This window comes from Ovis canadensis, chromosome 8 (genome assembly GCF_042477335.2).
Source record: "Ovis canadensis isolate MfBH-ARS-UI-01 breed Bighorn chromosome 8, ARS-UI_OviCan_v2, whole genome shotgun sequence".
NCBI lineage: Eukaryota > Metazoa > Chordata > Mammalia > Artiodactyla > Bovidae > Ovis > Ovis canadensis.
Window position 1 is genome coordinate 60582153 of NC_091252.1, and position 22237 is coordinate 60604389.

The 22237-nt window shown below is 38.1% G+C and overlaps 1 protein-coding gene across 1 annotated transcript in view; it reads left to right on the forward strand.

Moving 5' to 3' along the window:
* The window catches only part of RARS2 (arginyl-tRNA synthetase 2, mitochondrial), a 74016-nt gene that overhangs the window by 31478 nt on the left and 20301 nt on the right, over positions 1 to 22237 (forward strand). The window contains exons 5-8 of the mRNA XM_069598312.1: positions 534 to 631; positions 10311 to 10366; positions 13162 to 13245; positions 16161 to 16237. Of these exons, the coding sequence (XP_069454413.1) occupies positions 534 to 631; positions 10311 to 10366; positions 13162 to 13245; positions 16161 to 16237 (315 nt within the window). The remainder of the gene's footprint in view (positions 1 to 533; positions 632 to 10310; positions 10367 to 13161; positions 13246 to 16160; positions 16238 to 22237) is intronic.

The window sequence follows — 22237 nt, forward strand, 5'->3', positions numbered from 1 at the left end:
AAGTTTTTGCAATGTGACCTTGGGAAAGTTACTTAACAGTCTGAGCTTCTGTCCCCTCACTTGTAAAAATAATACTCATAATAATAATAATACTCATTTCAGGGTAGTTGTGAGGAGTAATATATGTAATACATGTAAAATGTTTAGTACAGTGCCTGGCTTGAAATCTGCATTCAATGCATATTAGATGCTGCTTCTAGTATTATTGTTGCTATTTGCTATGGGACTTGTGGCAGTTACCTCTCTAAACTTCAGTTTCCCCATCTGTAAAATATCTACATCACTGGCTGCTGTAAGGATGAATAGACATGATGTATAACAGGGCACAGAGGCCCTGTAGGTGTTAACTTGTGTCATGACTGCTCTGATTAGCATTAGCGATCAAAGAAGGCAGTGCTGCCAACAATGCTGTAAAACTGTCAGCTCCATAAATTAGAATGAGAAAATTAGCAAGAATTAGTTCCCAGTAACAAAGTAATTAAGAAAATTGCAATTTTTATGTATCATTAAATCCCATACCTTTTACTCTACAGACAGTACTGCAACAGGTGATTGAAGATGGCTCAAAATATGGATTAAAAAGTGAACTTTTTTCTGGCCTCCCCCAGAAGAGGATCGTGGTTGAATTCAGGTGAGTACCTACTGATCATATGCATTGGTTGATCAACTGACTGGGCAGGTGGGTATTTTACTGTTATCATCTGGGTCTCACAAAATTACATGTGGAAAAATGAAAAATCAGTGAGATTATGTAATTAAAGTCACAGTGAGTTGATCATTAAACCATGAATAAAACTTTTTAACTTTAATCAAAAAAGTACCTAATGGTTATTATGGATTTTTTCCATTATTAATTATGTATTGATAGATTTTTTTTTAGAAGATCTAGTTCTTCGTTTTAGTAGACTCTTAAGGTACATATAATGGTTACTATCATATTAAGAATTGCAAAGTAATATAATTACCAGAAAACAAGCTTTGTTGTGTTTGTGATGTATGTGTATGTATTTTTAGCTTTATTGAGGTATAATTGACCAAATTATAAGATAAAGTGTATAGCATGATTTGATATATATATACACACACACACACACACTGTGGGAGGATTTCCCCAATTGAGTTAGTTGATAGCTGTCACCTTTCATATTTACTTCTTTGTTTGTGTGAGAACATTTGTTCTACTTGTTTAGCAAATTTCGATTATATAAGACAGTATTATCAACTATACTCCCCACGTTATACATTAGATCCTCAGTACTTATTGTCTTACAGCTGAAAGTCTGAACCTTTTACCAGCCTCTTCCTGTTTCCCCTAGCCTCCAGCCGCTGACAACTACTTCTCTATTCTGTTTCTAAGAGTTTGACTTTTTAGTCTTTAGATCTGACATTTAAATGGTAGCACACAGTATGTCTTTGTCTGTCTGGCTCATTTTACTTAGCACAATGCCCTACAGTTTCATCCGTGTTGTTGCAAATGACAGAATTTCCTTCATTTTTAAAGTTGAATAATATTCCGTTATATGTACATACCACATTTTCCTCATCCATTCATCTACTGATGGACACCTAGGCTGTTTCCATACCTTGGCAATTGTGAATAATGCCGCAGTGCGCATGGGAGAACAGACATCTCTTCAAGATAATGATTTTGTTTCCTTTGGATATATGCCCAAAAGTGGGACTGCTGGTGGCTCAAACGGTAAAGAATCTACCTGCAATGCGGGAGACCTGGCTTTAATCCCTGGGTTGGGAAGATCCCCTGGAGAAGGGCATGGCAACCCATTCCAGTATTCTTGCCTGGAGAATCCCCATGGACAGAGGAGCCTGGCAGGTTGCAAAGATTTGGACACAGCTGAGTGACTAAGCACACACATATTGAAATTATCCCAGATCAGGCTCCTTTATTCTCTTTGCATGTTCCCTTAAGTCCTGGTGTACTTTCTTTTTGGCATAAGATGTTCCAGTCTTACTCAGACCTGGAATTGTCCATTTCCCCCAAGAAGTCCTAGTTCCCTTTTTGTGAGGGAAGGTATTTATTTAGAAGCCAAGTTCTGGCTACAGGAGTGCTTATTACTACTGGAACTCAGTTTTTACTGATGTTACCAATTCAGATCCAATATCCCAGGGTCCATTACATGAAATGCACATTATTTAAAATTACCAGAAAAATAGCTTGATGTTTATATGGCTCTAAATAGTCTTCATGATAACTTTCTTATATGCCATGCCATCAATAAAACCGTCTAATCTTTGAATTGTTCTTAGGTAACCAAAAAAGAAAAAGATCACTTTTGGAGTATGGCTGGCAGGTGACCACTCATGACCATTATTGGAGAAATTGTATTTGCCTTTTTCAAAGCTAAGGAAAAGTGTCGATGAGCTGTTTTCTCACTTAGCTAGAGCTTGCTAGAGCCTTTGTCTTAGTATATGTTTTTGTGGAAGATTTTTTTAAGTGGACGTGGTAAATACTATTTTTGGTTTCTTAACTCATTATTATAATTTATGGTGATAACTTAAACTTAGTTATGATTAGCACCTGGATAATCAGAGGTGAGTGGGATTTATTTGTACTGTCTTCTGCCACTCAATCCTGTTCTTAGAAAAAGCAGACCCTCTAAGACTTGGTAAACTCATCTGTTTATGACAAGGATTGATTGTTGAGTAAGCTAACCTTCTTATGGAGCAGATATAAATTATGAATAAATCTTATTCTACCAGTATGCTCCAGTCAAGGTATTTAAAGTTTAAATGTTGTTGCGTCAAAAATTAAAAAAAATTAAAAAAAATAAATGTTGTTGCATCAAAAGAACAGAGACTTCTGCAGTATCCTCACACCAGAGAAGAACTACACTAAGGCCATCCCCCAAAGAAAGTTGCTTGTCGTTTCAGTTATCTCTTGCTTAACAAGCCACTATAAGACTTGATACAGGGAATGGCAAACTTTAGCTCATCGGCAAAATCCAGCCTGCTATATTTTTGTAAATTTGGAATACAGTCTTAGATATTCATTTACCTATTTTCAGAGTGGCTGCTTTGATACTCTAATGGCAGTTGAGTACAATTGACAAATAATTGAGATAGAGACTAGATGACCTAAAATATCTACTGTCTGACTCTTTAAGAAAAACTTTACCACACTACTGATTAGTGTTTTAAAGCAACAGTTGTTTTATGTTTCATGTATAGACCAGGAAATTGGGAAGAGCATAGCCTAATGGTTTTTTTGCTTGCCTGTGGTCACTTAAGCAACTCTGGTCATCTAGACATTATACAAGGACTAGAAATCCAGGAAACTCATTTACTTTTCTGGTGTCTCACCTGTGGGCTGGCCAGGCATCTCCCTGTATTCTCTCTCCAGCAGAGTAGCCAGACCTCTTTACAAAGGTGCTCAGGACTCCAAAATAGTAAAATATCTGGTCTTGTAACAGGTGTATCATCACTTATGTCACTGCTGGTCAAAGCAAGTAACAAGATCATCCCTGACTCAGGCCAGGGAAGTAGATTATATCTCTTAACGAGAGTGGCAGAGAGTTTGTAGACACTTTTAATTCTTTTCATTATATATTTGCAGTGATGCAGTATACATACCCTTCTCTGGGGAGGCACTTCAGTACTCTTACACTCCTTGCTCTTACCTAACTAGCAGTAAAGGAATATCAGTAGGAAAGTAGAATAGTATGTTACTGCACATTTACCCTTGAAATAGTGCTATTGCCAGTTTCTTGAAGTGTGAAAAGTTGCCACCCATGCACCTTCTTAATGTTCACTTCCTCTTTACCATCCCTTCTCCCCAACCAAAATCAAAATACCAAGACTAGTCTTTCTCAGTCATTGAGTCTCTGGTTTTTCTCCAAAGTTTTTGTTTCCCATATAATACTCCTTTTTGTTTATGCTTATAAGAAATGTCTAAAAATAGCCTGTTCCATTTGAGTTGTATTCTGGAGGCTTTTTGAACTGCAGTTTATTTACTTACAGATTTGCCTCTCTCAACTTTTTTCCAAAGCAGTTAAGGAAGGCTGGAACTTTTATAAGCATCTGATCATTAATGAAAGCAGAGTCCATTTCCCAGCAGTCATCTCTGCTTTCTGTTGTTTTTCATCTGGCATTGGTGAGGGACTAGAGCTGCTTCCTCCCTTAGAAGTATTCCAGATCTGTGATTCTTATTGTGGTTTCAAAAGGGAGACAGAGAGGTAGACAGGAGGGTAAAAATTGATAGAAAACATCCTTCCTGAATTTATTCTGAAAATGAAAGAGATGGGAAGATAGAATTTCTTTAAATGTGTAGTATCTTTAATAGACCAGGTGACTTCACCCCAAAGTAAAGAGAAAGAAATACTATGTTCAAGAAACTTGCCCCAGGGACTTCCCTGGTGGTCCAGTACTTGAGAGTTCTCCTTCCAGTGCAAGGGGTGAGGGTTCAATCCCTGGTCAGGAACCTAAGATCTCACATGCCTTGGGGCCAAAATACCAAAACATGAAACAGAAGCAGTATTGTAACAGGTTCAGTGAAAACTTTTTAAATGGTCCACATCAAAAGAAATCGTTGCAAAATAGAAACTTGGGCCTTAAATTGAGATGATGATGGTGATGCTAGGTCAAGGAGCTTGCTCAGGGTCACAGAGCTAACTCTGAATCCTATATGTTTAACCTTTACTGCCTCCCTGATATAGTGATATATGGTTGGTTTCCCTATATTTTGTCAGATCCAGGAGGAGTGTGATAAAGTGCCAGAGTAGATGACTGTCTACCTCGGACTTTGGCTCGACCTGGTGGGTAGAGTAAGACTTGAAGCATCAGCAGCGGTTGCCTCTCTCCTGAGTCAGCCCTTCCTATTGTGTTCAGATCAAATCTGCAGGAGCACAGTCAGCAGTGGTAGCCATTCTTCTCTTTTATCAACACGTGTTCCCCACCCTGCTGTTCCTCGATGTGAAGTGTTCCCACAAAACAAATTGACCTCTGGGAAAATGGGAGTCCAGGAGATCAGGGTACTAGTTTTCACTTAGTAACTGATTTGGTCATCTGGGACGGGACAGTTTATTTCTCTAGTCTCTTATATGTGGAAAATAAGAGTAATAATATCTCTTTTCTTACAAGATTGAGGAAATTACATGAAGTAATAGTTCAGAGTTCTAGTAAAGCATACAAGTTGTAATCCACAGTAGTTACTTTGGCTGCCAAAGGAATTGAATTTGTATTTTCTATTTCATTGTATTCCCTTCTGAGTAGGAATGTGGTGCTAGAGAATGTCAAATTGATAGTTCAAGGGAGGTTTTTTGAAGCTCTAGACAGATTCAGTTCTTCTAATTCTAAAAAAGTACAAAAGTTCTAGCCAACAGGAACATTAAAAGATGTTCAACACTGCTAATCATCAGAGAAATGCAAATCACAACCACAATGAGATATCACCTCACACCTATCAGAATGGGTATCATCAGAAAGATCACAAATAACAAATGTTGGCAAAGATGTGAGAAAAGGGAACGCTGGTGCACTGTTGGAGAGAATGTAAATTGGTAAAGCCACTGTGGAAAACAGTATGGAGGTTTCTCTAAAAATAAAACTACCATATGATCCAGCAATATCACTCCTGGGTATATATCTGAAGAAAGAAACACTAATTTAAAAACATTCATGCACCCCAACATTCACAGCAGCATTATTTACAATAGCCAAGATATGGAAATAATCTAAAGTGTCCATCACCAGATGAATGAATAAAGATGAGGTTTGTGTGGAATACCACTCAGCCATAACAAAGAATGAAAATTTACCATTTGCAACAGCATAGATGGACTTGGAGGGCATTGTACTAAATGAAATAAGTCAGAGGAAGACAAATACTTACATTATTATTTATATGTGGAATCTGAAAAATAAATTAGTGAATACAACAAAAAAGAAACAATCCCAGATACAGAGCACAAACTTGGGGTTACCAGTGGGGAGGGGCAAGGTAGGAATAGGGGATTAAGACATATAGACTACTATGTATGAAATAAGCTACATGGATATATTATGCCACACAGGGCAACATTTTATAATAACTTTAGATGGAATAGTTTCTTAAAAGGTTGTGATTCACTGTTGTACATCTGAAACATAAAATGTAAATCAACTATACCTTTTTGCATTTTTAAAAATGCAAAAGCTATGCAAAAACTATATTATTAGATAATATTTTTATTAGATAATAACCTTAGTTTTTGAAAATTCAAAGGTGACAAAAGGGAGTGCAGTGAGAAGGCAGTGTCCTCCCTACCCCAGTCTCCTGGTTCTCTTTATACAGACATTCACCAATATCAGTTTCTTGCTTACCCATCTAGAGATCATGCACATTATACATTGTTCTCCTTTTTTCATTAAACAATGTATCTTATATATTCCTTTAATATCAGCACATCCATGGCCAGTTTATTTTTAGTTTTTTATGGTATTTTTTTTAAATCAGCTTTGTTGAGGTATATGCTGCTGCTGCTAAGTCGCTTCAGTCGTGTCGGATTCTTTGCGACCCCATAGACGTCAGCCCACCAGGCTCCCCCGCCCCTGGGATTCTCCAGGCAAGAACACTGGAGTGGGTTGCCATTTCCTTCTCCAGTGAATGAAGGTGAAAAGTGAAAGTGAAATCGCTCAGTCATGTCCGACTCTTAGCAACCCCATGGACCGCAGCCTACTAGGCTCCTCCATCCATGGGATTTTCCAGGCAAGAGTACTAGAGTGGGTTGCCATTGCCTTTTCCATTAAGGTATATAGTACAGTGCAAATAACTGTATTTCAACATGCAGTTTAACGAGTTTTATCAAAGATGCCAGGTCACATAACCACCACTACCAGTTATGATATCACAGTTTCTCTTTTTTTTTTTTTAACCTTCATTTTATTTAACTCCCTTTTATTCTGCTTACTTGGGATTTAGTTTAAGCCTCCCTTTCTAGTTTCTTAAAGGAGAGTCTTCAATCACTGATTTGAAACCTTTCTTCTGTTCTGATATATACACTTTCATGGTATAGATTGGTCTGCTTTAGCTACATCTCATGAATTTGCTAGTAAAGCAGTGCTAAGGGTCACCCTGTTGGCTGACCTTCTCCTAGGGATCACAGCCCTTCACTGTCCTGTTCAGTTTCATGAAACCAGTGTTCCATAAATCTTTAGTTTTCTAGTTGTTTAAGGCAAAAGGGTAATTAAGCCTAAGCCTTGTTCTTCTCTCTTGACTAGAAGCAGGAGATTACTTATTTTTTTAATCCCATAGAAGAATATTTGCTTTCTTTCTAAATAATGATTATATGAATTTCCTTATAGTTTCATAATTTCACAATTGTATACAGATATCTGTCAGATCAAGGTTTTAAATTGTAATACCCTTTAAAAAGGTAAATAACAAGGCTCTGGAGACAGACCACAAGTAAGCTCTTGTTTTTACCACTTTTAACCAGCTGTGTCCTAGTTAATGTCTTTTTTAATATTGAAAAACTTAGGAAATTTTCAAACATACACAAAAGAGAGTAAAGAGAGCCCCATATGCTCATCATCTAGGTTCAAGAGTCCTCAAGATATTGCCAAATGTACTTCATTATCATTTTTCCTTTGTGTGTCTCAATTTTCTCATCAAAAATAAGAGATTACATCACAGTTCTTCTGACTGTTGAGTTAATGCATGTAAAGTGTGTCAGACTGTGCCTGTCAGAGAGTGAATGTGCTCTAGAAGCATTCAGTCAGTTCAGTCGCTCAGTCGTGTCCTACTCTTTGCAACCCCATGAATCACAGCATGCCAGGCCTCCCTGTCCATCACCAACTTCTGGAGTTCACTCAAACTCATGTCCATTGAGTCGGTGATGCCATCCAGCCATCTCATCCTCTGTCGTCCCCTTCTCCTCCTGCCCCCAATCCCTCCCAGCATCAGGGTCTTTTCCAATGAGTCAACTCCTCGCATGAGGTGGCCAAAGTATTTTAGCTTCAGCTTCAGCATCAGTCCCTCCAGTGAACACCCAGAACTAATCTCCTTTAGGATGGACTGGTTGGATCTCCTGCAGTCCAAGGGACTCTCAAGAGTCTTCTCCAACACCACAGTTCCAAAGCATCAATTCTTCAGTGCTCAGCTTTCTTCACAGTCCAACTCTCACATCCATACATGACCACTGGAAAAACCATAGCCTTGACTAGATGGACCTTTGTTGGCAAAGTAATGTCTCTGCTTTTGAATATGCTGTCTAGGTTGGTCATAACTTTCCTTCCAAGGAGTAAGCATCTTTTAATTTCATGGCTGCAGTCACCATCTGCAGTCATTTTGGAGCCCCCAAAAATAAAGTCTGACACTGTTTCCACTGTTTCCCCATCTATTTGCTATGAAGTGATGGGACCAGATGCCATGATCTTCATTTTCTGAATGTTGAGCTTTGAGCCAACTTTTTCACTCTCCTCTTTCACTTTCATCAAGAGGCTTTTTAGTTCTTCACTTTCTGCCATAAGAGTGGTGTCATCTGCATATCTGAGGTTATTGATATTTCTCCCATCAATCTTGATTCCAGCTTGTGCTTCCTCCAGTCCAGCGTTTCTCATGATGTACTCTGCATATAAGTTAAATAAGCAGGATGACAATATACAGCCTTGACGTACTCCTTTTCCTATTTGGAACCAGTCTGTTGTTCCATGTCCAGTTCTAACTGTTGCTTCCTGACCTGCATACAGGTTTCTCAAGAGGCAGGTCAGGTGGTCTGGTATTCCCATCTCTTTCAGAATTTTCCACAGTTTATTGTGATCCACACAGTCAGAGGCTTTGGCATAGTCAATAAAGCAGAAATAGATGTTTTTCTGGAACTCTCTTGCTTTTTTGATGATCCAGCAGATGTTGGCAGTTTGATCTCTGGTTCCTCTGCCTTTTCTAAAACCAGCTTGAATATCTGGAAGTTCACAGTTCACATATTGCTGAAGCCTGGCTTGGAGAATTTTGAGCATTACTTTACTAGCACTCAGTTCAGTTCAGTCGCTCAGTCGTGTCCGACTCTGCGACCCTCCCTGTCCATCACCAACTCCTGGACCTCACTCAAACTCATGTCGAGTCAGTGATGCCATCCAGCTATCTCATCCTCTGTCGTCCCCTTCTCCTCCTGCCCCCAATCCCTCTCAGCATCAGAGTCTTTTCCAGTGAGTCAACTCTTCGCATGAGGTGGCCGAAGTATTGGATTTTCAGCTTTAGCATCAGTCCTTCCAGTGAACACCCAGGACTGATCTCCTTTAGGATGGACTAGTTGGATCTCCTTGCAGTCCAAGGGTCTCTCAAGAGTCTTCTCCAGCTAGCATTGCTGCTGCTGCTGCTGCTAAGTCGCTTTAGTTGTGTCCAACTCTGTGCAACCCCATAGACTGCAGCCCACCAGGCTCCCCTGTCCCTGGGATTCTCCAGACAAGAACACTCCAGTGGGTTGCCATTTCCTTCTCCAGTGCATGAAAGTGAAAAGCATTAGGTATTGTTAAATCTTAATTGCAACTTCTCAACCACCAAGAGTAACAAATGTGTTGCTTGAGAATTTGGAATGGTAAATTCTATTTCTGGTTATCCTGGGAAGCTTTCCACATAAATATTTTTATATTTTTGTTTTAATTTCTGATACTATAAATATTGATAGATATTACTCAATAAATAAAATTATTTCGGGGTCCACAATAATTTTTAGACACTAAAGAATTGAGAACTAGCACACTAAACTTAATTCCTAATAATGTACCTTATTTGTGTCAAAACAATCCTCTCTGAATTTCTTCATCTTTTTACCAAGCCCCTACTGTATCTGCTTGCTGAGTGTGCCACTTCTGTGTATGTTATGTGACTACCTCTTGAGTCACAGGATCAATTCCCTAAAGATGGTTCTTTCTGAGATCTAATTTATCTTTGCTCTAAATGTCTGATTTTAAAAATTATTTATTTTTGGTTGCACTGTGTCTTTGCTGCGCACGGGCTTTATCTAGTTTTGGCGAGCAGGGGCCACTCTTTGTTGCAGAACACGGGCTTCTCATTGCAGTGGACCACAGGCTCTAGGCTCATGGGCTTCAGTAGATGTGGTATGTAAGCTTAGTTGCTCCTTGGCATGTGAAATCTTCCCGGCTTAGGGATCGAACCTGTGTCTCCTTCACTGGCAGGCAGATTCTTATCCACTGTACCAGCAGGGAAGTACTCTAAATGTCTAATTTTTAACTGTCTTTGTCCAAAATACCAAAGGCTTTAGTCCGCAATTATATTAAACTGTAGAGCTATGACCTAATTCATTTTAGAACTCTTGTTTGTAGAACAGAAAAAAATAACTTTTACAATTATCTTGCAGTTCACCTAATGTTGCCAAAAAATTTCACGTTGGACATTTGCGTTCTACCATCATAGGTAAGTGCTGTTAGTTTCACAGAAAATACTGAACATGACTTTTGGAGAGGTATTGGTTTAATGCTTAAGTAGCAAAAGGACAAAGAAACAAAAAAGTGAAATGTATATGAGCTTAATGCTAATTAAATATGACCCTAAAATGAAAAAAATTGTTTTAAAAATGACAGAAAAAAATTTGTTTCAAAACCAAAAGATTGACTCAGAAACCAGGTATGTATATTTTGATTTTTAACTTGTTAAAAGTATGTATGCATATAAAGAAGAACTGAAAGATGCATAAATGAAAACAGTTTTATGGGATTGATGGTCATCCTGCCAATTTTTTTTGTCCATATATTTTGTTTTAAAAAATAAACTCAGTCTGAGTCATATGAGTACTAACTGGAGTTTTCAAGACTGCAAATTGAAACAGGACTATCCTAACAAAGATTACTATAATACTTCTTGGTTGTAATGTTTGAGTGTACAGTAGACTTATAATTTCTATTAAAACATGACATTATATAGTAGCCCATCTTAAAACTGCAATTAGAATTGTGTAATATTAGAATTGGAAGGGACTTTAGAGTTTATCTCATATAATCTGTCTTCCAGTATAGAAATCTGTCTTTTGCATACTTATAAGAAAGTGATTTAATCCATACTGGAATACTCTAAAGATTTGGAGAATGTCTGTACTTCTGGAATAGCTTATATTGCACTACAGTCAACTTTTGTTGTTACAGAGTTCTCAAGCAGCATTAGAGAGGAAATGACAGGATTTAAATGCAGCATGCTTGGGGCTGGTGCATGGGGATGACCCAGAGAGATGTTATGGGGAGGGAGGAGGGAGGGGGGTTCATGTTTGGGAATGCATGTAAGAATTAAAGATTGTAAAATTTAAAAAATAAAAAACTAAAAAAAAATAATAAAAAAATAAAATCTAAAAAACTGACAAAAAAAATTAAAAAAAAAAAAGAAATATACTGTATAAGAAAAACTACATAAATCAAAAGCATAGGAATAATTGACGGGTAAAGCGTGATAAACTTGTTTGACAGTTGTTAAGGGAAATGCTTGAACCAGGAAGAGATAATATTTATTGAAACTTACCATGTTAAGTGTTTTCATGTATTATCTGAACTAGTTTCACAGTAGCCCTGATTAGTAAGTTCTATTGGTTATAGATGAGGAAACTCAGACACCAAAAGTAACTTTCCCCAAATCACAATGCTAGTAAAGTATAGCAGCAGGGATTTGAAATTAGGTAGCCTAATTCCGAAAGCGTAGGTTCAGGCATTTAGTTGGATTTATAAGATAATAGGTGCTTCCCTGGTAGCTTAGCTGGTAAGGAATCTGCCTGCTATGCAGGAGACCCCAGTTCGATTCCTGGGTCGGCAAGATCCCCTCAAGAAGGGATAGGCTATCCACACCAGTGTTCATGGGCTTCCCTGGTGGATCAGATGGTAAAGAATCTGTCTGCAATGCGGGAGACCTGGGTTCGATCCCTGGGTTGGGAAGATCCCCTGGAGGAGGGCATGGCAACCTACTCCAGTATTCTTGCTTGGAGAATCCCCAAGCAATGGATAGAGGAGTCTGATGGGCTACAGTCCATGGTGTTGCAAAGAGTTGGACTCGATTAAATGACTAAGGACACACATAAGATAGTAAGGTAGTACAAAAAGATAGGGATACAGTCTGAGTACCAGCTGCTAAAGGTGAATTCTTTTGCTGGGACTATAGAGTTTGGGGAAGTCTGGAAGTAGGGAAACTGGAGAAGTAGCTACTGTAATTTGTCAGCTATACCTATTGGTTAGGGGTTATTTGCAGAAAACTAGATCTCCTCTAGTAAAAGCAGGAGGGAATTTACAGTGGGATATTGAATAGCTTGCACAGTTGTTGGGAGTGCTAAAGACGCTTTGGATTAAATTGACATAGATGATGCCCAAAACTACCACAGAACTTCATCATCAAGGGAGCTTCTGCCTTTTCTTGGATTACTGCCACTGCCAGAGTCAGGAACCTGTCATTATTCCTGGTTTATTGTACCTTGGAGAATTCAGAGAAGCAAAAGAGGTCACCCATATCCTATCTTTCACTTCCTTTGGAAGTTATATGGCAGGGCACTGGGACCTCTAGTAGTGATGCCACTAAAAGTTAAAGCCTCCACCACTGTGCTTTTCCGAAAAAAATAAAGGTAACTCGCTTTTCACCTTCTAGATCACAAGCAAAGTGTATCTGATTGCTCATGACTTCTGGAACCCTAACTGCAAGAGGTTCTGGGGTCTGTTACTTTTAGCTTTAGTATGTGCAGAATGGAATAGATGTCAAATGTCAAACCTGAATGCATCAGCAGTACAGAAAGGTGGAGGCCTTGGATTCCTGTGTGCTGTTATTTAGGGAGCAGCATGAGAGGTTGGACTTCATAACTGAAAGAAGGTGGAGTGAGCTACTTGAAAAAAAAAAAAACCATATGGCTAAGTTCTTTAGGGAACAACCAAATTATATATTCTTTGTTAATTACTGAGATTCTGTTATTTTCTGGCCTTGGAATTGACTTGGAATCACAATTACTCTGTGTATTCATAACCTCCATTAATGTTGATGAAAATTGTGAGATTTAGAATAACTACATCCTCCAAAATAATTTTTACTCCCTTTCCGTAATATAGATGAAAACACAATAATGAATATTTTTGTTTTTAAAAAAAGTTAGTAGATTTTGTCAAGAGAATTTTCTGTTATGCTTTGATATTAGATGGTTCTTATGCCAAAACATATAAGAATGAGAAACTATGTATTTTATTGATTACTAGGAAATTTTATAGCAAATCTCAAAGAAGCTTTAGGACATCAAGTAACAAGAATAAACTATCTTGGCGATTGGGGCTTGCAGTTTGGTAAGTAAGTTTGAGGTTTTATTTTTCACATCATTGTTAAGTTTAATTTGTTTTAATATCACGTTACTTGATCATCTGGACAAAATATGGTCAAACTCCCATTGGATGAAGTAGTGCCTCCTACCTGTTTTTTTTTTTCCTGATGGCTCTTTTCCATAAATGTTGTATTTTGCTTATTAGAATAATTCTCATCATACAAGTAAGTTTTGGGGGGAGGAAACTTCATACATACAGAACAAGTTCTGAAAAATACAGACTTTTGTGCTTTTATTAAAGTAGCTTACATTCATTAGTTAAATGTAGATGTAAGTATTAGAGGAAAAGTAAGACAATGGCACCCCACTCCAGTACTCCTGCCTAGAAAATCCCATGGACAGAGGAGCCTGGTAGGCTGCAGTCCATGGGGTCGCTATGAGTCGGACACGACTGGGTGACTTCACTTTCACTTTTCACTTTCATGCATTGGAGGAGGAAATGGCAACCCACTCCAGTGTTCTTGCCTGGAGAATCCCAGGGACGGGGGAGCCTGGTGGGCTGCTGTCTATGGGATTGCACAGAGTCAGACACGACTGAAGCGACTTAGCAGCATCAGCAGCAGCAGCAAGACTAGTTATACACCCTTCTCAACAGCCTCCCCGGGCCAGCCTACAGGAAATGGGAATTGTCATACCCTGAGCCAGTGGCCTAGAAGAAAAACAACCTGGGATATTTTGGCTTCCTCTTAAATTGTACAAGTCATGGAGTGGGTGATTGGTCCAAATGAAAAGAGGAAGAAAAGAATGAGACCCAAAGAGTTGAATGCCACAGATTATGTCTAATGTCTTGAGTTCACTCAGAACCATTCGCAGCTCATATACTGCCGTAGTTAAGGTGTGGAATGACAAGAGAAATGACGTTGATGTGGTAGGGAAGGACTAGTAGCATGTAAAATGCAAAGTTTTTATCAAAATCTCAGGCTGCTACCATGTGCATTTTAAGATCTAGCCCTTGTGTCATCTCGGAAAAGCATTCTCTGACACCCCGACACACCCTTGCCCACCTTCTCACATCACCAAGTTCCTAGTATCCAGTTCTACCCAAATGGGCTTCTCTTCTAACTGTATTCTTTTGTATGCTGCTCTCCCCTGCTAGGCGAAATGTTCCATGAAGGCATGGGCTATGTCTTAGTTATTTTTGTATCCATCATGCTTAGCACATAATAGGCACTCAGAATGATGAAAGAATCTGTCTTGGAAAGTCTTTCAGAATCTATTCCAAAAGAAAGGCTAGGTAACGTTTTCAATACTAAATACCATGTTCTGTATCTACTGAAATGAAATCAGAGTTTTTGAAAGATAAATTTATCATGATCTTCTCTTATGAATGTTATCCTCTATCCTTTTTTAGACACTAAAAAGAATAGAACTTGAACCTAACAGTGCCCTTACTATTCACTGTGGAGGAACAGAAAACATGCCTTGCATTTAAAAAACCCACCTGCGGCTCACAGTGGGCACTTAGAGTTTTGGGCTCTAAGCTCAACAGTCAGATTTAATAGATGGCATCCACTTTATATGAGTTTGATTCAGGCACTTCACAGCCATTAGCAAATATGTGATTATGATTTTCATTAAATTTTAGCTGCTGGGTTTTATTGTAGTGATTTTTCTCTAATGGACTACTATGGTTAATGGTCTGTCAACATTTCCATCAAACCGTCATTGTTAAAAGAGTTTTAATTTTGGCTGTTCACCTATCCCAGATTAAAAGTTGGCCAACAGTTCTTAAGTACAGAATTAATTTTTGAAAATGTATTAGGTTGAATGTCAAATGGAATTGGCCTTTACTTTTCCTGTCTCCATTTTTTAGAATGCTTTGGCTGTCTTTTCACACCCAACTTCTAGGACCCTGAATCATGATCACATTTGCTTTTGCTTAAAAGTGTATAGTGCTGGTACTTATTTTAGTCATCCTTCTAGTTCCTGGCTAAGCTCCAAAGATTACCTACCTTGTGTTTAGCAACATTCCACTTTCTGCTGAGGCTGTATAGAAAAACGTACATCAGCAAGGCCCAGCAGCAATAGCTTCTTTAGATCTAAAGCTACGTAACTGACATAGAAACAAATTAGTTTTTTAAAATTGTACTACCTATAATTACTCTTGGCCCAGGCTACATATACCCTTCAAATCCAAAGTTGCAGTCACCTTTTAGCGAAATGTCTTAAGAACATAAATACTGACAGTCTGTATTAAGAATTTTCATTGTCATTTTCAAACCTCAACTATTATTTTTTTAAAAGTTCAAATTAATACCATCTCTGAATTTTGAACTTACAAAAGACTAAAAAAAAACACAAAAACTCAAACAAAACAATGGCAAGTGAAAGACAAATATATAGTCAGATAAAAGCATTTTGTCACCTTGAATGAGAAGAGTAATCAGTTTTACTTTCAGTTATTTGAGAACTAATAATTGTAACACTAATCTGATTCTTATCTTTATTTTCACATCTACAAATTTTAAAAGATATTTGAAATCACTTCCCATCATTGTCTTTTCACAAATTTTGAGTGTCTAGTGTGTCTAGTGCCTGGTAGCACGATGTCCTTCCGCAGAGTAGTGGCTCAATAAATGCTTGTTTTACTGATGTCTTGTAGGGAGGTAGGTGTTGGGCACTGTTAGCACAAAGATAAATTAGTCCCAGACTCTGCCTTTGAGCTCATAGTCTTTGGTTTCTGTGGAATTAATTTCAGTGAGCCATTCTATATATATTGAATTTGTGATTCAATATATTGAATTTGACTTGTGTCAGTTTATAGGGTAGCAGGACATAATAGTGTGTATTTTGCAGTATTCTTAGGATGCATACCTGTTGCTTGCCATGACTGTTCTCTACTGTTCCATTTTTTAACTTTCTCATGGATTATTGTGGTAGGTCTTCTGGGAACTGGCTTCCAGCTGTTTGGCTATGAAGAAAAACTCCAGTCCAGTCCTTTACAGCATCTCTTTGAAGTAAGTTGATGAAAAAAAAATTGGAAAATGCTTCATCTTTTTTCAGAGTACAGTGCAGCTTGGTAACACATTTTTACTCCCAGGCGCTTTAAAAAAAAACAACGAAACTGTTCTTAAAACAAGGACCCAAAATTATTGAAAATATTGCTTATATTTTACTAAGGACTTTCTTTAATTTTCTTATCCAAATACTTCTTTTATAACTATTTTAGTTGATTTGGGACAGTATTTATTCAGGTATGGAATCTTGGCATAAACATACAGAATATCACATTCAGCTAAGAATTCTCTTGGTCTATTATTTGTTGTTATGTACTGCAGCTTTCTTTGCTCTAATAACTATAATTCATTTAGACTTGAAGAAACATGAGCATATACGTTTTTGCCCTTGTTCTGTTGTAGAGGGAAGGCATATATGTGTTTCTCCAAATCTGTGTATCCTTTGTCATTTGTCTTTCAGCTCCTTTTCCTGGCTTTTGCCCAATGTGCACGTCTTTCTATTCTACCTCATTTAATCCATTCACTCTGCTTTTCTGTCCTCAGTTCTTCCTGGAGCTTATTAATAAAGCTCTTCCTGTCCAATTAATCTCCAGGAATGTGTTTCCTTTTCATTGTCCCAGTTGTTATCTCTGGGCCTGACAAAGAGCACAGATACTACCAGCCACTATGGTGACATATGGGAGATCAGACTAAGGTTGTGTGTAAGGAAGCGCGCTTGCCAAGCAACGCTTTACCCCTCTAGCCAGAGCCACAGAGAGCGCGTCGTTTTCATTTTTATTAAATTATTTTGTATTTAACAAAACACATCTGATTCTTAAAGATCTTTAACATTTGTGATTTCCTCCTGAGTTTGTACCTTCAGTTGCATTTTAAATGCCTATGTTTTGATTTATGAAAGTCAAAGTGTTAGTCACTCAGTCGTGTCTGACTCTTTGCGAACCCATGGACTGCTCTGTCCATGGAATTCTCCAGGTGAGAATACTGAAGTGGGTTGCCATTCCCTTCTCCAGGGGATCTTCCTGACCTAGAGACTGAACCCGAGTCTCTTACCATCTGAGCCATTTGATTTATACCGTTAACCAAAAGATTTTTACCCCCTCTTTCCCATTAAGAGTTTTATGGATAGTCGAGAGTTTAAAAATTAGTAAATCTTTATGGTTGTCAATAAAGTATGCTGCCTTAGTGCCTGGCATTTTACTGTATTATTTTCTAAAACTATGAATAATCGTGATTATTTTTACCATGAGCTTAATGAGCCTTTCATCAGATCCAGGTCTCAAAGACAAACCCACAGTGCAAGAAACGCAAGAAACCACTTGGAGACCTTGTGTTGTTCAGAGCACATTCTTTAAGAATTTAGAGTACAGTTTGACATATGAGAGTTACTCCTGGCATTTTCTCCCACCCAATCTCAGAAGTTTTTTATTTAATCCTGACAATAGTAAATGTTTGTGTCGCATAATCTTTTAAATATTGTAGTAAAATTTGTTCTTAAACTCTCTGGCAACCTAAACATACATTTTATTCTATGCAGTTTAATAGTTTCCTGTCTCTTGAGACTCATAAGAGGGGTATCATACATCTACATTAGAGATTGTTGATTGGCAGACACACATAAGGAACAGGCGAAGGGGGTACTTTCATGAATAACAAAAAACTCAAGGCATAATAGTATTGCTTTCATTAAGTGTTCTTTTGCCTAATAGCTTCATGGTGTTATTGTTTTAGTTGCTAAGTCATGTCTGACTCTTCTGTGACCCCATGGACTGTAACCTGCCAAACTACTCTGCCCATGGGGTTTTCTAGGCAAGATTACTGGAGTGGGTTGTCATTTGCTTCTCCAGGGGATCTTTCTGACCCAAGGATCGAACCTGTGTCTCCTGCTTAGGAGGTGATTCTTTACCACTGAACTACCTGGGAAGCCCTAATAGCTTCACAGAGGAGCAGTGTTTATAGGCAAAAGAGAGCTAGTCAAATACACCCACCTTGCTGTTTGTAATAGTAGACAGCAATCCATTAGAGCACTTATCTGCTTTCTTCCTCCTTCCTTTGCTGAATGGAGAAAAATGCAGAACCTACTATGGCAGACTCTAGGTTATTTTATCTTTGTGCTATTTTTGCAGACCCAGTTTCATTTTAAAATTATAGTTGTCACTGTAGGTTACTTCCAGCAACAGTTTTTAATATAAATGAGAACGTTTGTCCCTTTTTGAATGGTAAGCAAATGTTAATGATTTTGTCCTGTTTCTAATCAGAAAACCTGAACCTTGGTCAAACCCATTTTTTTTTCCTTCTCAAGTTACAGATAGGGCTCTTTTAGAGGAAGGATCTGTCTTCTTGGTCTTTTATCTGCAGCCTCAGACACCATGCCTTACAGTAAATGCTTGAATGAATTTGCTGCTTCTGTTTAAGTTGTGGCATAAAGAAACCTTTTGTAAAGCTCCAAGGAAGGGCTGACTATCATAGGATACACTATTTAGCATTTGTCCAAAATTTAACTTACCATGCAGTTTACTGGTGAAGAAGCCAAGTGCCAAGCCCAAGAATCCACCACAGGCAACTTTGCTCCAGAGTGCTCTGTGTGCTGCCCTGCCTCACCCCACCACTGGCACTGCAGAGTGCCTTTCTGAGCCAGTCACTTCCACTGGCTGTCATTATTTACAAAGCATTTTCCTTTCTTTCAAAATTAAATTGCTGTGCCCCAGGCACAATTAGTAGTTTAGCTGTCACAGTTTCAGTCTTCTAGCGTATTTGTTTTGAATTTGGCTTTGGCCATCCAGGAGTAGATTTCATGGCCTGGGTGCCTCTAATTTGCACCATGATCAGTATCCCCCCAGTTTCAGTTTCTTAGCCAGGTTAGAAATTATATCATATTTTTATCAATTATATCATAGTTTTAGCGTTTGTTTTCTGTGATGAAAATATTTAATGTAGTCATTTCTCTGCTGCATTTCCATGCTTGTGCTTTGCTCTATCTAAAATGATTGTTCTCTGCACCTGTAGTCATTCTTTAACCAGGACATCTGGCCATGCTGTGCATTGACCTAGGACAATTTTTTAGCCAACATTCGAAACCTTTCCTTTTCATTGTTCTACTAATTTTTCACGAACCAGAGAAGTGGCTTTTAATAGTTCCTCCCCTCCCCCAAATTGGCTGATGAGTTAAATAATATTTTTGCTGTTTAAAATTCACACTACTGATTCAAAGAAGACATTAGTAGTAAGTTTTGAAATACTTTTCAAAAAGCCTTCCCACTAACATAAAAGAAATAGTTCTTATGATGTTAATAATGTTAAATCTAAATCATAGGTATATGGGGGTCATCATTTACTCAGGTTTAATGAGTTTTAAAAGTAATTTCTCAGAGTTCCTCCTAGATTTAAGCTACTTGAATGGACCTTAATAAAAGCTAACTCTGTACCTTTAAGAACAGAGAACCCAGTCACTTTTTTCTGTTTTCGGTTTTTTGGTTTGGTGGCTTTTATTGCTTGTTTGTTTTTTGCTACAGAAGATTTTAGAGCTTCACTTGTTGATGTTGCATATTAATTGTATTTTGAGAACTATAGAGATTCCTCTGAAATATGAGCAGCCTCTCATAAGAGGTAAATATGCCAATACAGTATGCATTAGCCTTGTACCCTATCACTGGCATTTTTTTCCCCTTTGGTCATGCCACACAATTTGTGGGATCTTAGTTCCCTGATCAGGGAACAAAGCTGGGCCCCAGCAAGGAAAGCACCGTGTACTAACCACTGGACCGCCAGGGAAGTCCCCTAGCACTGGCATTTGTAAAGATTCAGGGTGATCCCTGTAGTATTTCGTTATTTTTACCCTGCCCCTTTTCTAAAAGGATTTGAGGTAATCACAGTGATGGGCATTTAACAAAAAAAACATAGAAAGTTGGAGATAATGTATTACTAGGTAATGTGTATGTAAGAGACTTTACCCCGAGTTTCCCGATATCAGTAGTAAAATAATAAAAACAAGGTAAGGCAGGACCAAACCACAAATTTAATAAGTGATAATGTTTGCTTGCTCCCATTTTTTAAAATCCAAAGACCATGTTTTTTTCTGACTTAAGAATCTCAAAACAATTTCTCAAAGTAAATCAAGCCTAAATCAATTCTAGACCTATATAGGATTATATATGCAGTTAATATTCATACTGTTTAAAGAATTGAATTCAAATGTAATCTGTTGATTTAATCCACATTACTTTTTTCAGGGAAAATGATTGTTGTGATTTGAGGTGGATTTTACTTGTTATAACATCTACAAGAAATAGCTTTTAAATTATAAACCTGAGTCTGAACCCAGCCATCACTTTTGAGAGTGGTGGGAGCCAACTCAAGTCAGGTTAGGGATTTCCCACCTCCCCAGTCACACAGAGGCTCTTGTGTGCATCCCAAGGGAGCTGTCGAGACCTCTTCTTGGCTTCAGTGCACACTACTCTTGACTGACATGCCCAGGATCCAAGCCTACATGATGCCCTGGAGGCACCCAGCTCTGCTTGTGTGACAGACTTCACCTGGGAGGTCCTGCTGTGCCTCAGTTCCACAGGCCCGGAGGCCAGCCTCCATGTGTGGGGACACTGTGAACCGCTGCTCTGTGAGGGCCTGCCGCCACCTGAGGGGCTGCCCAGCCTATGCTATCCCCAGGAGTTTCTCCCTCACGCCCTTCTTAGTCTGGGCAATTCTCTCCTCTCTCCTGGCAACTTCTCTGCTTCACCATTGCTCATGACGTGTCTTCCTCAAAGCCACGTGCTTTCTCCCTCACTCTCACTCCCCTCAGACAGCGCTACAGTGTCCCATTGTTCTCTGGGTGTTCTTAGAGCAAAAATGGAAATACCGAGCAAGGCCAGACTAAACATGTTAAGAGCTCAGCCATTATCTCACCCCACTGAAATGTGGGAAGAACAGGTTTTTCAGCAGAGAGCAGTATTTATTAGGCATGTGCATGGTGACCCACAGCAAGTCAGTAACTGTCACCCTTTGATAGAGGTGTAAGATACCATGAATGTAATTATATATACGCAGAGAATAAAAATCAGAAATTCCAAACATTAAAAGAAGATAAAGGGATGGTAAAATGCTGTTTATATGCTGCTAATGATGTTCTAATGAGGAGAAGGTTGGTCATTAATATATTAGTTACATCAAACGATTTCTTTTTTTACCTAGGAAGTTTTGACTGTATTAACTGATATATTAAATTGTAATAACATGAATTTGAATTTCTTTGATATTTCATTTAATATTAGGAATTGGTCTCAACCAGAGAAATTTCTGATCAATACATGAAACATTAAATGAACTTGTTTGGATTATAGTCAGGAATTTGTTACATGTTATTTTCTAAAATATGAGATCAAAATTAAACGCATTTTAAGATAAGAGGACAAACAAATATTGAGATAAAAGAATCTTTAGTGTCAAAGTTATGCTAACCATCCTTAGCAGTTACTTTCAGTTTTAAAAGCAAAAAATAACCAAGAGTGGGGTTAGAACCCTGCATCAAGGAATTCAGGTGTGCCTATGCGGCTCTTGTATTCTAGAATCAAATTTAAGGACTGAGCGGGGAGTGAGAGAGCATTATCTACTATAAGTTTTCACACTTGTTTCTTACATTTGGGCAGGTCATCCCAAGAGCTGATTATAATTAATTAAATTAGAAATAAAATGTCATGCTTTTTGGCAATCCCAACATTTAGAGATAGAAGGAATGATTAATACTCCTTTCAGGAAGTCTCAGACATTTATTTTATTCTCTTAACTAGTAATACAGCTGGCTTTTGCATTCTAGTAACCTAAAAGAAAAATTGCATCTCCATCCTCAAAAACATTTTTCTTCAACCATCCTCTAAAACACTTTTATTCAGCCACATTGTTACATATCAAATACAATTTTAAAATTTCATTTTTATTCCCTTTGAGTCTGAATCTAACCTCAGAAGGGGGCTGTCTTCAGAATACATACTTTCTGAGGGTAATGGATTCAAA